The sequence below is a fragment of the Polyodon spathula genome, chromosome 4 (assembly GCF_017654505.1).
Source record: "Polyodon spathula isolate WHYD16114869_AA chromosome 4, ASM1765450v1, whole genome shotgun sequence".
Classification (NCBI taxonomy): domain Eukaryota; kingdom Metazoa; phylum Chordata; class Actinopteri; order Acipenseriformes; family Polyodontidae; genus Polyodon; species Polyodon spathula.
The window spans coordinates 20188794-20203644 of record NC_054537.1 but is presented as its reverse complement, the minus strand read 5'-3'; the positions used below and the strand labels follow the sequence as shown (position 1 = coordinate 20203644).

General features: G+C 40.4%; 1 protein-coding gene across 4 annotated transcripts in view; it reads left to right on the top strand.

Annotated features, from left to right (window-relative positions):
• The window catches only part of LOC121314298 (SWI/SNF-related matrix-associated actin-dependent regulator of chromatin subfamily D member 3), a 74871-nt gene that overhangs the window by 44874 nt on the left and 15146 nt on the right, over positions 1-14851 (top strand). For 3 of the 4 annotated variants that reach the window (XM_041247402.1, XM_041247401.1, XM_041247399.1), the window contains 5 exons: positions 3751-3941; positions 8040-8082; positions 8342-8380; positions 9983-10105; positions 12635-12757. In XM_041247402.1, coding sequence (XP_041103336.1) covers positions 3751-3941; positions 8040-8082; positions 8342-8380; positions 9983-10105; positions 12635-12757 — 519 coding nt within the window. The remainder of the gene's footprint in view (positions 1-3750; positions 3942-8039; positions 8083-8341; positions 8381-9982; positions 10106-12634; positions 12758-14851) is intronic. The other variant, XM_041247400.1, reaches the window with a different exon arrangement.

Below are 14851 nucleotides of genomic sequence, written 5' to 3'. Positions count from 1 at the left end.
GCCTCCGCCACCAGAGGGAGCCGGGCCGCCTCCGCCACCAGAGGGAGCCGGGCCGCCGTCGCCGCCTCCGCCACCAGAGGGAGCCGGGCCGCCGTCGCCGCCTCCGCCACCAGAGGGAGCCGGGCCGCCGTCGCCGCCTCCGCCACCAGAGGGAGCCGGGCCGCCGTCGCCGTGCTACCTTGGAGATTCGGGGCCCCCTCAACCAAAGAAGGCTTGGGGGCTCCGACATCAACCCCGCCCACCACCACCCACCGCCCACCCAAGGGACATAATTGGACTCTTGGGGGGGTGGGGGGGGGGGGGGGGGAAGGGGGGAGTTGGCCGATTGCGGCCGGTGTACGTTGTACATGGGGGGAGGTGTGTGGCAGAGCAAAGCTCTGCCCTTTTTAAATTGGCAGGGATGGGGTTAACTTCCCCTACCTGCCTGGGTTTATTATGTTCAGGTGGCTGGGGTTGATTAGTTGATTAGGTTGATTAACGATCAATCAGCGCCCAGCCACCTGATATAAAAGGAGGCCTCTGCTTCTCATTTGGAGAGAGGGAGCTGAGGAAGCAGGTTGGTGTTTGTTTTGTGGTTTTTGAATTTTCTAAATCCAGTGAAGGCATTGCCCAGCCTGGAAACTTTATTTTTGTGAGTTTTGTTTTTGTTTTATTTGTGTTTGAGTATCTGTTATTTTGCCCTTGTGCACTTTATTTTTGTTTATTTATAATAAAATAGTTATTTTTTTGAACTGCAGTCTGTCTCTGGGCCTCTATCCACTCGCCAGCCTGCCACAGGCCTAGTCACAAAAATTTAAGGATTGTTTTTTTAGAGAATGTTTTTGAAGATTGTTTATAAACATTCTCTTATAAAACCTTCACAAAACATTACTTTAACAGTTCTTCAAGTTTTGTAAAAAAAAAAAAAAAAAAAAAAAAAAAAAAACCTTTAATGCAAAAAGCATTGACAAGGACTTCTCATTGAAAAGAAATTCAAATTTTATTAAATCCCATTTTTTTTTAAGACTACCGTACTTCTTAAGTGTGAGCATTTGAAGTTAAGGGAATAATTATTGCTTCCACTAGTATGCTTTTTATACATAGTGTTACGCATTGCTGTTCAAACATTGTTCCCTTTCACCTCCCAGTGAGATTAATCTCAGTGTTTTATTTCTGTACCCCTAATTGTATATCCATATACAAGCAAATCTGAAGTTTACCGGTGTTATGATTGACTTTTTTCACAGTCTGTTGAGAGTATAGGCCTTTTGATATTTAAGTCACTGGTTCTCTTGTCATCAGTTCTTTTTGACAGGTGACAGTTTAAGATCCATTTGTGGCAACTGTATTTTACTCAGCTGTCAGGATGAGGACAGCTGTTGAGGGATTTGCAGTTCACGCTAGTCTAATATAAAAATCTATTTTACAGGCTTCATCTGACTCAGAAATTGTATGATTCAGAAATCCCTGAGTCGCTTACTGGTAAAGGCGTGACCACGTGATGTGCAGGGTGAGTCATACAGCCAGGGGAGAGCAGGTTCATGTCCTGGCTCAACAAAGTTGTAGAGCTATGGCCAAATGTTTTGAATCACTTTCAACTCATCAACTCATTTTGCTTCATAAAGTCATGAAACGTGCTTAAATAATGTTACGTTAACATATTGAATTGCATACCGCTTTGTAGTCCATATACTTAAGGAAAAACTGATAAAAATTGAAAAATATGACATTTTGAAATGTAACCTGAAATACTGTACTACTATTATGTCTTCCGGTACACTTTTGCAAAATTATTTTGTAATTTCTTTGGTTACATGATGTTAAATAAAAGATCTAAACTCGACTCATATCGTTGTTTTTTTTTTTTCTGGGTGATGCTAAACTTTTGGCCATAGCTGTAGATTTCACAGGGAACATCAGATTGACTTTGGGGCACCATAGGGAGGGAATCAAAATCCTTTTCCTACAGTGGTCCCTACTGGTCCAGCGCTTGGCCTTTGTGCTCAGGGGGCTTGGCTGTGTGATCAGCGGATGTGGAGTAGGTTTTGTTAAGTGGCAGTAGGTGATAGTGCCTATGCAGGAAGCACTGTACAGCTGTGGCAAATATCAGCTGTGCAACACTTCTCTCCACTGCCATGAAGTGGATTTTTTTCAAGCAGTCAGTAAAGTCGCAAGGTTGCTGTTTCATCTCAGTCATAGCTACAGGGATACTTGTGAGTATATTTTGGTGACATCTGGTCTTTATCTTGTCAATAAAAGAATGTTGTTTGTAATTGTTCGTGCTACGGTTTTGTAACTAAACCAGTAGTTTCATAATATTTGTTTAAGCCCTTCGATGCTTTCTGCCCTTTCCCCCGCTGAAAGTATTTCAACTAATAAGAATGCCCCTGAGACACTCCCCATATAAACGTTCATAGTGGTACATCTGGACTGTAATGTGGTTCCCCATGCTTGATGCATTTACTACAGTTTACCACAATTTGTTGTGCTTCACCATACTTTAACATTTATTTTTTTGCCATGATAATTAACATTAGGCAAAACCTAATTAACATTGGGTAATGCATTGTGTGGAAGGTGTTGTATAAAATATGTCATCACGCATAGTTTAGACAAGAGCTGAGCGATTCTGACTGCTCAAACAACAAGACACCCGCCTTATTAACTTGTATTCGTTTATAGTTAGCAAATATATCACGTCTCATCTCTTCCGTTTACTCTTTCCGTGTTCCAAACAGCCAAAAATGCATAGTTCCGTGCCTTCCACTGATAAAATGCCACTAAGCCTGAAGCAATTGTCCACTTCCTCTGAGGAATTAAGCCTAGTTAATATTACCATTAAACAGACAATTTTGAAAAGAGCAATTGATTACTGTTGAATTTGTTTTCTTTCACATATCTACAGTTTTCTAAACTTCCCTTGATGAATCCACGGCATTCAGTTGATTTGGGAAAATTTGTCTATTAAAATATGTCATACAGTATTAATGGTTCAACCGTGGGTATTGGCTCTGAATTGCTTAGTAGTTCTTTACTTTAGGCAGCTTCAGAATAATCCTGTATGTTAGTAAAAGGAAGCCCCGCCCCCTCCCATTTTGGCTTTCACAGTTGCTGGTGTTTGAGTGGTGGCTGGCAGGTGGCAGTGAGACTCTCCCAGCTGTTTCACTCTGATCAGGGTGGGGGAGGGGGGGAGGGGGAACAAGCTTTATACACTTCTGCTGGTGTAAAAAGCACAGATGTAGCCCCAGCATATTCACTGGGAGCATTATTAACTAAGCACTGGCAAGCGTGGAGAGTTGTTGTTTTAAAACAGTTAACCCTTTTAATCCTGGGTCTGCCTATGATCTGAGTGCAGAGAGAGAGTGTATTTTCTGTCAGACCTTAAACCTTATCCCAAGCCTCTTAGCTCTCACATAAAGTAGCTGTTAGATTGTTCGTGTAAAAAGCCTTGTAATTGGTTGCTTACAGAATAACATCAACAGCAATGTGTTGTTCATGATCAGGCACAAAAGGTTCAGAAGTTACATGGAAATAAAAAGTGTATTTCAAAAAAACTAAATGACAGTCTTTCAACTGACTCTGTGACAATTTCTGTCAACACAGAGTCCATAATGGGCAAGGGAAGTAAAGAAAAGGTTTAGAGGGACCTCTCGTTGAAAGCGTGGAGAATGGAAACTACGCCAATGCAGATATATTTTGCTTTAGCTATCCTTCTTCCTTATCTGTTGTTCTGTTCCTCTCATCTTTGTTCATGTCGTCTCCTCCCTGCAGCGTCCAGGGATGCCCTCTGGAGCCCGAATGCCCCATCAAGGGGCCCCCATGGGCCCTCCAGGACCACCATATGGGGGGAGTCCCTCTGTTCGCCCTGGGATGCCAAACACAGTTATTGAGCCTACAAGAAAGCGTCCGGCCTCCTCCCAGCAGGTTCAACAACAGCAGGCAGCACAGAACCGAGCCAGAAAGTGAGTAACTGCAATCAGCTGTCAGGCACTTAGCCTACAAATACAACCTTACATCCACTGACTGATCCTAACAAGCACTGAAACACACCGTTCTCAGAAGAGCAACGGACAATAGAATAACAATACCTTCTCAGCTCTCCTTTTTTGACCCCCTTCGCTGTAAAAATAAACGCAGAATCAGTGCATGCTGTGTTGAGGAGATTTCAAGGGGTCCTCCAAAAATAAATCAGAGTGGGGGCTCCAGTGTGGCGCATCTGCTTGGAGAACAGTATACGCCTTATAGTCTGGAGATCACTGGTTCGAGTCCAGGCTGTTCCACTGCCGACCGTGGACTTGAGTTCCCAGGAGGCAGCACACAATTGGCCGAGCACCGCCCGGGTGGGGAGGGCTTAGGTCAGCCAGTGTCCTTGGCTCACCGTGCACCAGCGACCCCTGTAGACCGGCCAGACACATGCGGGCCTGCCTGTAAGTTTTCCAGAGCTGTGTGGTCCTCCAATGCTGTAGCTCTGAGGTAGCTGCATGGCAGAGTGAAAAGAAGCAGACAGCTGACAGCACACGTTTCAGAGGACGCGTGTGTCCGTCTTCAGCTCTCCTGAGTCAGCGCAGGGGTGGCAGCGGTGAGCTGGGTTGAAATAATAAATTAATTTGGGCTTTCTAAATTGGGGAGAAAATGAGAAAAAATAATTGCCGATTCCAAATTTTAAAAAATAAATAAATAAACCAGAGAATGTGTTATTTTCTCTGCATGCTTATGACACACTGAAATCTATTGGCTTCAGCAGATCATAAGCTAAGCATGTGCAAAAATTAACGAGTTCTCAGGCTACATAACACATTGTCAGGTTACATATGGTGTAATAGAGCTATTTCAGAGGGAGCACAACAGATTACAAAGCAGAGGAAAAAACATTGAAAACACACAATAAATACCAGATATGGATACATTTTTTATTTGACAATCAGCATCAAAACAACAAAACCCACAGAATGATGATACAGAACTTCTCTCAACAAGTTCAACCGTATGGGCTAAAGAAGAGCAAGGAGGTGGTGTTGTGAGTAAAAAACATGAAGCCGTTTTTAACCCTAGAAACCGTTATTAACCCTGCAAAATTAAGGAAATACGAAGACAGCTACTTGAATTTCAGTTTTATTATTACTGGATGTGGAGATATACCTCAACCACAGTGTGTAATTTGTACTGTCCAATAAATGTCTAAAACCCTCCAAATTAGAGAGATATTTAATTACCAAGCAAGAAATATATAAAAACAAACAAGGAACTGCTTGGTACTAAAGCCGTAATGAAATCCACAGGTACTGCATATAAAAAGCTTGTAGTGTCATAGTGGTGCAGAAAATTGCTACAGCAAAAAAATCACATGCGATTGCTGAGGAGTTGATAATACTGTGTGCCATTGAGATTGTAAAGGAAATGTTTGGAGAGCAGAAGGCCAAGGAACTGGCAAAAATACCAATGTCAGATGACATACAACTCAATGGATCCACAGACATTTCTAAAATGTCCTATTTACTCGCCTGTGTTTGATATGTGTGGAATAAGGGAATAAAGGAAGACTTTGTTTTGCAAGGAGCTCAAAACAAGAACAAAGTCAGACGATATTTTCAAACTGATCTTATGATAGCAGAAATCAGCTGGACTGATTGCACTGGGGTCTGCACTAATGGTGCCACAGCAATATCCAGAAAGATTTCTGGTGTTGTGCAAAAAATAAAGTCTGTTCCACCTCACACTATTTTGACACATTGCTTTTTACACCAAGAGGCGCTTGCTGCGAAATATATTGAAGCAGGTCTTCACAGTGTTCTGAACACTTGTTAATTTTATTAAATTCAGAGCAACAAACTCCAGGTGTTTTGTTGTGCTTTTTGAGGAAGTAGGCTCAGAGCACCATTCCTTGCTCATGCATACCGAGGTGAGATGGCTAACTCGACGCAGAATGCTTGCCCGTATATTTAATCTTAAGGAAGAGTTACGTACTCTCTTAGCTGATAAGAAACCTGAACTTGCTGAAGTGCTGAAAGATGACTTGTGACTGGCAAAACTGGGTTACCTTGCAGACATATTTAGGGAAATGAATAAGCTGAATAAAACTAGGCAAGATTCAAGATGCAAGCGTGAAAAAATTGACGCATTCAAAAGGAAACTACAACTCTGGAAAGTTTGTGTCTGTGGAGGGAATACTGCTATGTTTGAGGTCTTACATTCATTCAGGAATGAAACATTGACTTTGCTGTAATCAAACCGCAGCTGGCAGCGCATCTGTCTGGTCTACTCAACAAATTTAATACTTTCCTGAACTCACAGCGGAACAAGCTGCTACACACCTATGGACTACAAACCCCATTAATGAGAATATTGAAGCTAAACTTCCACCCTCGGTCCCATCAAAGCTGTTAGAAGAGCTCATTGACATTTCATTAGACAGCTCCTCCAAAACCAAGTTCAATGAAATGCCGCTGGAGACATTTTGGTGTGAGTGCTCTGATGAATGCAGCAGTGCTTCCTCAGCAGCACTCAAGGTGTTGGTCCCATTCAGTACAGTACATATATATATATATATATATAATATATATATATATATATATATATATATATATATATATATATATATATATATATATATATATATATATATGTATATATAATATATATAAAGCCATAAGGCATCCTGTGATTTAGGAGCACCATACAAGCCACTTCTTTCTAGGAGTGCTGACCATAAAGGCGTCAGTGCATGTCTACTTCACATTGTTTCCTGCACAGGAGTGAACATTGTATTGCATTGTAAAAGTGCTGAGCTGCGTCATAATTTGTATTATTACGTTTTATAATCTTACACATAACTGAATCCAGACTGTTGCATTATGATTAAACTTGTCAAAACATCTTAATACATTTTGTACTACAGTCCTCGGCAATGAGTCAGGCTTTCTGAATGTGGCAATGCCCAATATGGGTTTTATTAGCTAACATTTGCGCTCTGGCTATGACTAGGTTTCATGCAAAGGGGGTGCCTTGTGTTCTGGGGATGTGTCAGTGGTCACCTTAGTTATAGTGGACCTCTGAAAAGTATCCATTAATACCCACAGTACCCTGTCCTAAATGTAAGCAGTCAGCAAGATGCAAGGTGAAGCTTAGAGATGCAGTCAGCAACCACTTTCCTCATTGAATGTCAGACAGGTAATAATCAGCAATAGTCAATGCATTAACAGCACTTTATCATTCAAAAGAAACAAACAAATATGATGTATAGACTCTTCACAGTACCCTTCAACTACAACTGAAAATATGCAAGTGCATTATAGTATGCAATCTAATATAATGCCTGCTGTATTATCAAAATGCAAAAAACAAAAACATTTGGACTCTTCACAAGCCTTCAAATGCAACTGAAAACCTGCATGTGCTTTTAATACAATAAAATATATGACACGCATAAGGTTCCAAATAGGGCACCAGGCCGATTACTCGATCAATGAATGTTTAATTGAGGCTCACAAAAAATGTTTACAATACCTGCTACCCCCATCTAATTTAAGTTTTGTCTTTTAATTAAATAATCCGTCATTTATGATCATTTTATTTCATTACGCAACATTAGCCCATTATGGATCATTCCATGCTCAAACTGTGATGACATGCATCTCACAGTGTGATCGCTACCGTTAAGGACACACCCTGTACAATGACACAAATACTAACATAAAGAAGGATTTTCAAAAAGGATCCTCAGTAATACACAAAATTCAACACAGTTTTGGTGTTGAATTTTTTGCAGGATTGAAAAATCTATACATTTTAAAAAGCTATGTTGAACTGAAAATAAATTGGTTGTGTTGCAGTCTCACACAGACACACACACTCTCCGCAGTGTGACAGCATGGGCCCTCGACCTCCCGTTCTCCATTTTTTAAAAAAATTCAAAAGCTTCTGCTGCCTTCAGTGGAGAGTTACAGTACACACAGCTGGGGAACAATGTCTGGATGTGTCCCAGTAATTTAGCAGATGGCCTGTGTACTCTGCTATCTGTCACCATAGTAACATTCTTTTTTTTATTTCTTTTTTTTTCATAGCGCCAAGAGGAGGAAAATGGCAGACAAGATTCTCCCTCAGAGGGTGAGCTCCCTGAAAAATAAAATAATTATGGGGTTTTATTTTAAACTGTTAAGGGTAGGGGTCCATAGGGCTGACTATTTAAAGGGTGTTACTGGGAGGAGTGTGTGTTTGTGTGTGTGTGTGTGTGTGTGTGTGTGTGTGCGTGCGTGCGTGCGTGCGTGCGTGCGTGCGTGTGTGTTTGGGGAGGGACAGGGCTGCTAAATGTTTTGGTGGTAGATTGCTTACTGGCTTTGAGATTCTTAAGAGGCTGTCGTTTCAGATTCCAGGGGATCACAGAAGGAACAGGGTGTTTTGCAAGGTATAGAAATGCCTAATTTGTCATAGCCGTAGCAAAGTATTATTAATAGGAAATGATTCCGCTTTTAAAAGTTGTGCTGCACTGTAGAGTTTTCCTTCCAGTTTTCTAAAGGTTTTTATTTGTGTGTTTATTGATTGATTTATTTACAACACTGTGGAGTTCATGAACAGCACAATAGAACAGGGAAATAATGATTAAACTGAATCAGACTAAGTTGTAAAATAAAGAATTATACAATTTAGATCTGGTATTCTTTAGATCAATCGATTCATCCTCATAAACAGTAAGTAGGTTATGGCTGCTTAATTATGTGGAATCTTGCATTTAAGAGAAAATCTAGTCTAAAGAACAGAAATGGCTTTGAGCTGCATCTGACCACAGGACCACATTCACAGAGTTCTGTTTCTCTTAACCCAGTCTTACCCCAAACCCCTATCAGCTATCATTAACAAATACGTAGATGCAGTAAATCCATACTGCAGTCACTGCATCGTGTCACTTAATTTAAAAGTGCTTTCCACATGAAATGCAGTAAGATGTTACAATTTAGGCTTTTAATGCAGTAATGTGTCATCTGAGGCTACCAAAGTCTTTTTAATAGTTTTTAATAAGCTTACTGAGGTTTTATGTGTATCATACCCCTGTGACCACTATAATGGTACTCATATTATTACCATCGCATTCCCTCAGGAACTACAACACATTTTTCTTGATGGCTTGATATGCAGTAAAGGCAGATGCCCAGCATTGCATCGTGAGACCGTTCACCCAAAGCAGAATGAAGAATCAGGCTGCTGTCAGAGGGCTCGAGTTTATTCTAATTACTAGGACAAGCATTAATATCTACAGACATTTGCACCGCTGAAGCGAGGTGACAATTTCTGTGTACTGACCATTACCAGCTCCATGTTTAACACTGTCTGATAACAGACCTCAGATTCTGTCCAACTGCAGTTGCTGCATGAACTACTTAATTTGAAGTCCATTAACACAGATGGGCTGAAACCCTGAATGTTCTGCAAGGTCTGTTTAGAATGATATCAGTAAAAAGTAACTACCTTCATTCTTGAAAAGTCTTACTAATAGTGCCTACTAACAGCTGCTGTAGTCTTTCCTAATCCATATCAACAATATGCAATTGGAATAAAGCCCTCTGCCCCCTGTTTATTCGTGATATCATTTACCTGAGGCAGCGCCAGCATTGCTGTTGTGTTCTTTATTTTGCCTGTGTTACAGCGCCATGCATCAGCTTGTATTTCTTCATTCTGAACGTAGGACCTGCTAAGGCAGAGCATTGAGCCTGTCTGTGGTACTGGACCTTGAATCCCGTTGTTTCTTTGCAGATCAGGCTCATGGGTGACTTTCAAAGACATGCACCCCAGTAAGCACTGCAGTTTAGGGTGTCGTGTGAGTCCTTGGGAACTGAATTTTGTGATCTGAAAATGGTTTTCAGTGACGGGATGTTTACAGAGCAAATACTTTCCCTGCTCATCATGCAACCTTGTGCTGCAGAGCAGCGTTTTGGAAACCAGATTAATAACTTAAGAAAAGAACATCCTGTCCATTATAATGCCCGTCACCTCCCATCCAACCATCCAACAGATCCGTGAGTTGGTTCCAGAGTCCCAGGCCTACATGGATCTCCTGGCTTTCGAGCGAAAACTGGACCAAACTATTATGAGGAAACGGGTGGACATCCAGGAGGCTTTGAAGAGACCAATGAAGGTGAGTGGCAGGATATCCATGCACCATGCTGCGGTTTATTTCCTATATGCAAGGAGCAAACAGGAGGAGGCTGTGTGGTCCAGTGGTTAAAGAAACAGGCTTATAACCAGAAAATCACTTTGTGATGGTGGTCCACTATGCAAGGCGCTATATAAAAATTAATTAAATAAAATGTAGAATATACTGGGAGATATGATCTGAACTCGAAATTGACCTTTTGTTTGTATTATGCTGATCCAATGATCAGCCACTGGTTACAGTTATTTAAATTTGTGTAGGTACAATATGATATTCTGCATCCTTCTGGGCACGATACATTATCAGAAAACAGACAGGGTTTGTTTCCTGAACAGATTCCCCTAGCCTTTTTCAAGTTTGTTTGTAAGTTATAAATAGGGGTTCTGGTTTTGGGGTATTATATTATATATATATATATATATATATATATATATATATATATATATCTTATATAATTATATATATATATATTAATATATATATATATATATAGTATATATCTGTTAAAATGACAATTTTGGGTCAGAGTGAAATTTTAAGCTCTTCTTATGATTACATTGACTTTATAAGCAGTTTTTGTGATTTTTTCCAACTTGCAGTATAAAAAAAAACCCAAAAAACAGAAGTCATATTAATTTTTTTTTTTTTTTAAATCAAATTTTGTTACAGCTTTTGAGAAAAAGTAGAATTTTTCCAAAAGGTGTTTTTGTTACTAATACTCATAACATTTTCTGGGTACAGCGTAAGACAAAAGTCCAGAAATACTTCTGTGGCTAGGGCCCTAGATTGGTCTGCTGTTAGCCAATCAAGAAACAGTGTCCGTGTCCCTGGGGATAGCGGGCTTTCTGATACTTGACTACTTTCTCTTCTCTCCTCATTCAAATCAATGTCTCTGATATAGCTCTTTTGCACACTTCACTCTTCACTGATCCATTGTGTCCTAGTGCTTTCTTTAACGTGAAACCATTATACACTCCCCTGGCATTTTAATCCTGGGATGACTGCTATGACATCATCCAGTCTTACTATAGTCTTTTGTCGTTAAACACTATATTTGATACCATGCTGCAGTGTACTTACTTCAGACTTCCAGTTTTAACTCCCCTTGTACTGTACTGATAACCCTTTGACACCAAGATGACTTTTCCTAATAGGTGCGTGATGGAGCTCCCAGCTCTCTACGATCCAATTTAACTGCTGTAAACAGTTTGAAGCATGGTGTAGAACTCACAGTGATAATATAGTGTAAATAACTCTTGGTAAATGACAGTATATTCATATTTGTAATATAAGCATGGAAAGCATGGGCATAACTGCAAAATAATCAGGCAAAATTCACATAGTGAAATTCTATATGAGAAAGCTGTAAAAGTGGCTAAAAAATATTCAACCACGAATGCTGCTTTGTGGTGCTTGGGGCTCAGAGCACTTGCTTTCTAAGTATATTGATGTACCTGAAGGGAGAATCATTCTCTCTTTCATTACATTAATGTGCAAGCAGCTTCACAAGAGCACAAGCCTATTTTTTTTATTTTTGAAGATGGGAAAATTATCTTAAATAAGCAATCACCCTGAGAGGGTTAAAGCGGGCATCAAATGTCGTCCAAAACTCCAAACCAGTGGGAGGGGGTTCGATTCACTGAACTTACAAATCTCTGTGCTATTCAAATGTCGTTCGTGCAAAACTCCAAACTGGGAAAAAAAAAAAGGGAATGCAGTGGGAGGGTTCGATTCACTGAACGAGAAAATTTGTTTACATTTTCGTAACGACGAGCGCTATTTGTCCACGGTGCACATTTTATATATATATATATATATATATATATATATATATATATATAATATATATATATACATGTACTATATATATATGGTGCATAGTATACTTGAATGCAGTTTATATATTAAAAGTTACAACCTTTACAGACAAGCCTTTATTTGATACAACTGACAATTGTTATACTGGGATTATCTGACTTTATAAGTGTACAGTTTATGCTCATTGATACATTGATAATATAGTATGAACACAGTTTTGATCCTACTAAGTATTATTCTTTGCTTTACATCTTTTAGCCTGCAAGGAATGCACATTACACGAGGGGTGTGTGTTTTACAAGGGGTGTACATTACACGAGGGGTGTGTGTTTTACAAGGGGTGTACATTACACGAGTGGTGTGTGTTTTACAAGAGGTGCACATTGCACGAGAGGTGTGTGTTTTACAAGGTGTGCATGTTACACGAGGGGTGTGTGTTTTACAAGAGGTGCACATTACACGAGGGGTGTGTGTTCTACAAGGGGTGCACGTTACACAAGTATGTGAAATGAAACTGATCAGTCAAGCGCAAAATGTACAGCGGCCTCAGTATACTCCAGAAATAAGGATAACCACCCAGCACATTTATAGACAATAAATAATATATAATCCCAGCCACTGTCTGACCCTGATATAATAATAAAGCTGCTGGTCACTCGAGTCACTAATGACATTGTTATTTTAATGTTTCAGCAAAAACGTAAGCTGAGGCTGTACATCTCCAATACTTTTAACCCTGCAAAACCAGACGCTGATGACTCTGATGGCAGCATTGCTTCCTGGGAACTGCGAGTGGAGGGGAAACTACTGGATGATGTGAGTTTGTTATCTATCTTTCTATCTATCTATCTATCTATCTATCTATCTATCTATCTATCTATCTATCAAAGCCACCCATGCATATACAGTGCAGTGAAAAAGTATTTGCCCCCTCTCTGATTTTCTGCATTTTTGCACATTTTTCACTTTGAATTTGGTCAGATCTTTTTGTGGGTTCTAGTAGTATATAGAGGGAGTCTGAGAGAAAAGATGACACCAAAGTTTGGTGCTTCTTTCATTTGTTTGGTGTGCAAGGTAATCAAACATGCAATCTTCAGGTGTGAAAAAGTTATTGCCTCCCTAGTTAACTCAACTCAATTAAGGGGATATTTAGGGTCAGCTGTTTGAATACTTTAGTTAACAATCAGGCCTGATTTGGGCCAGCCCTTCCCAATATAAATCTGACTAATTTTGGCCCTTACCATCAGAGTGAAGTTGTCAGCACACAGGTTCTAGAGGCATGTCGTGCCACTATCAAAAGAAATTCCTGAAGACCTCCGGAAAAAAAGTTGTTGATGCCTATCAGTCTGGAAAGAGTTACAAAGCCATTTCTAAGGTTCTGGGGCTCCACTAAACCACAGTGAGAACCATATTGTCCAAATGGAGAAAGTTTGGGACAGTAGTGAATCTTCCCAGGAGTGGCTGTCTTGCCAAAATCTCTCCAAGAGCAAGGCGTAAAATCGTCCAGGAAGGCACAAAGAACCCTAGAACAACATTCAAAGAGCTGCAGGCCTCTCTCGTCTCGGCTAAGGTCAGTGTTCATGACTCCACCATCAGAAAGACACTGAGCAAAAATGGGATTCATGGCAGAGTAGCAAGGCGGGAACCACTGCTCACTAAGAAGAACATGAATGCTTTTCTCAAGTTTGCCAAAAACCACCTGGATGATCCTCAAGAGTTCTGGCAATGCTGTATGGACAGATGAGTCAAAAGTGGAACTTTTTGGCCAACATGGGCCTCGTTATGTCTGGCGAAAACCAAACACTGCATTCCACAGTAAGAACCTAATACTAACGGTCAAGCATGGTGGTGGTAGTGTCATGATTTGGGGATGCTTAGCTGCATCAGGACCTGTACGACTTGCCATCATTGAAGGAACCATGAATTCTGCTCTGTATCAGAGAATTCTACAGGAGAATGTCAGGCCATCCGTCCGTGAGCTGAAGCTGAAGCGCAGCTGGGTCATGCAGCAAGACAATGATCCGAAACACACAAGCAAATCAGAATGGTTGAAGAACAAGAAATTTAAAGTTTTGGAATGGTCTATCAAAGTCCAGACCTAAACCCCATTGAGATGTTGTGGTAGGACCTCGAAAACCCACAATTGTCACTGAGTTGAAGCAGTTCTGCATGAAGGAGTGGGCCAAAATTCCTCCACAGCGCTGTAAGATACTGATCAATAACTACAGGAAACGTTTGGTACGACTTTTGAAAATGTCTTTATCTCCATCCGCCAGCTCAGCCGAGCAGTAAAACCTCATAACCTGTACTGCAGGTGATCTTGGAGGCACACCAGGCAGCTCTCACCACTCACAGTTTAGGGTTGAGTGCTTCACAGTGTACAGTGTAGACCACAAACTTTTGTTTCTGTGGGAAAGGAAATGCCTTCAGTCAGTTTTGCTGCAACCACATTACTATTGGCAGCCAAAGTTAGCCAACTGTCAGTTAGTTCATTAACAGTCACTGTCTATCACTGACAGGGTAGAGAATGGTGTTTAAACACTAACCCTTCACCTCTGAAAGGGACATCATGTGGTATTAGTTGTCATGTAATATGAGTTTGTCTGGTCTCAGTGTACCCTGGGTGGATATCACCAACAATTATAAATTAGGTAGTTCACCCATAACTATAAAACACTAGAAGTATTCATTAAAGACATTAAGTTAAAGGTCTAGTCCAAATGTTTGTCAGAGAAGTTTATTTTTAGTATTATTACATAATTACAATTTGGGACAGCAAAAATAAAGCAGTTTTCTGTTGTGCACTTGCATTGGCTGCTCTTCGGTGATCGCTCAAAATTTCTTATGAAATGAAAATTCTGAGTGACACAACCTTGACAAAGTGCCGAATTCAGCTGGAATTCACAGTGC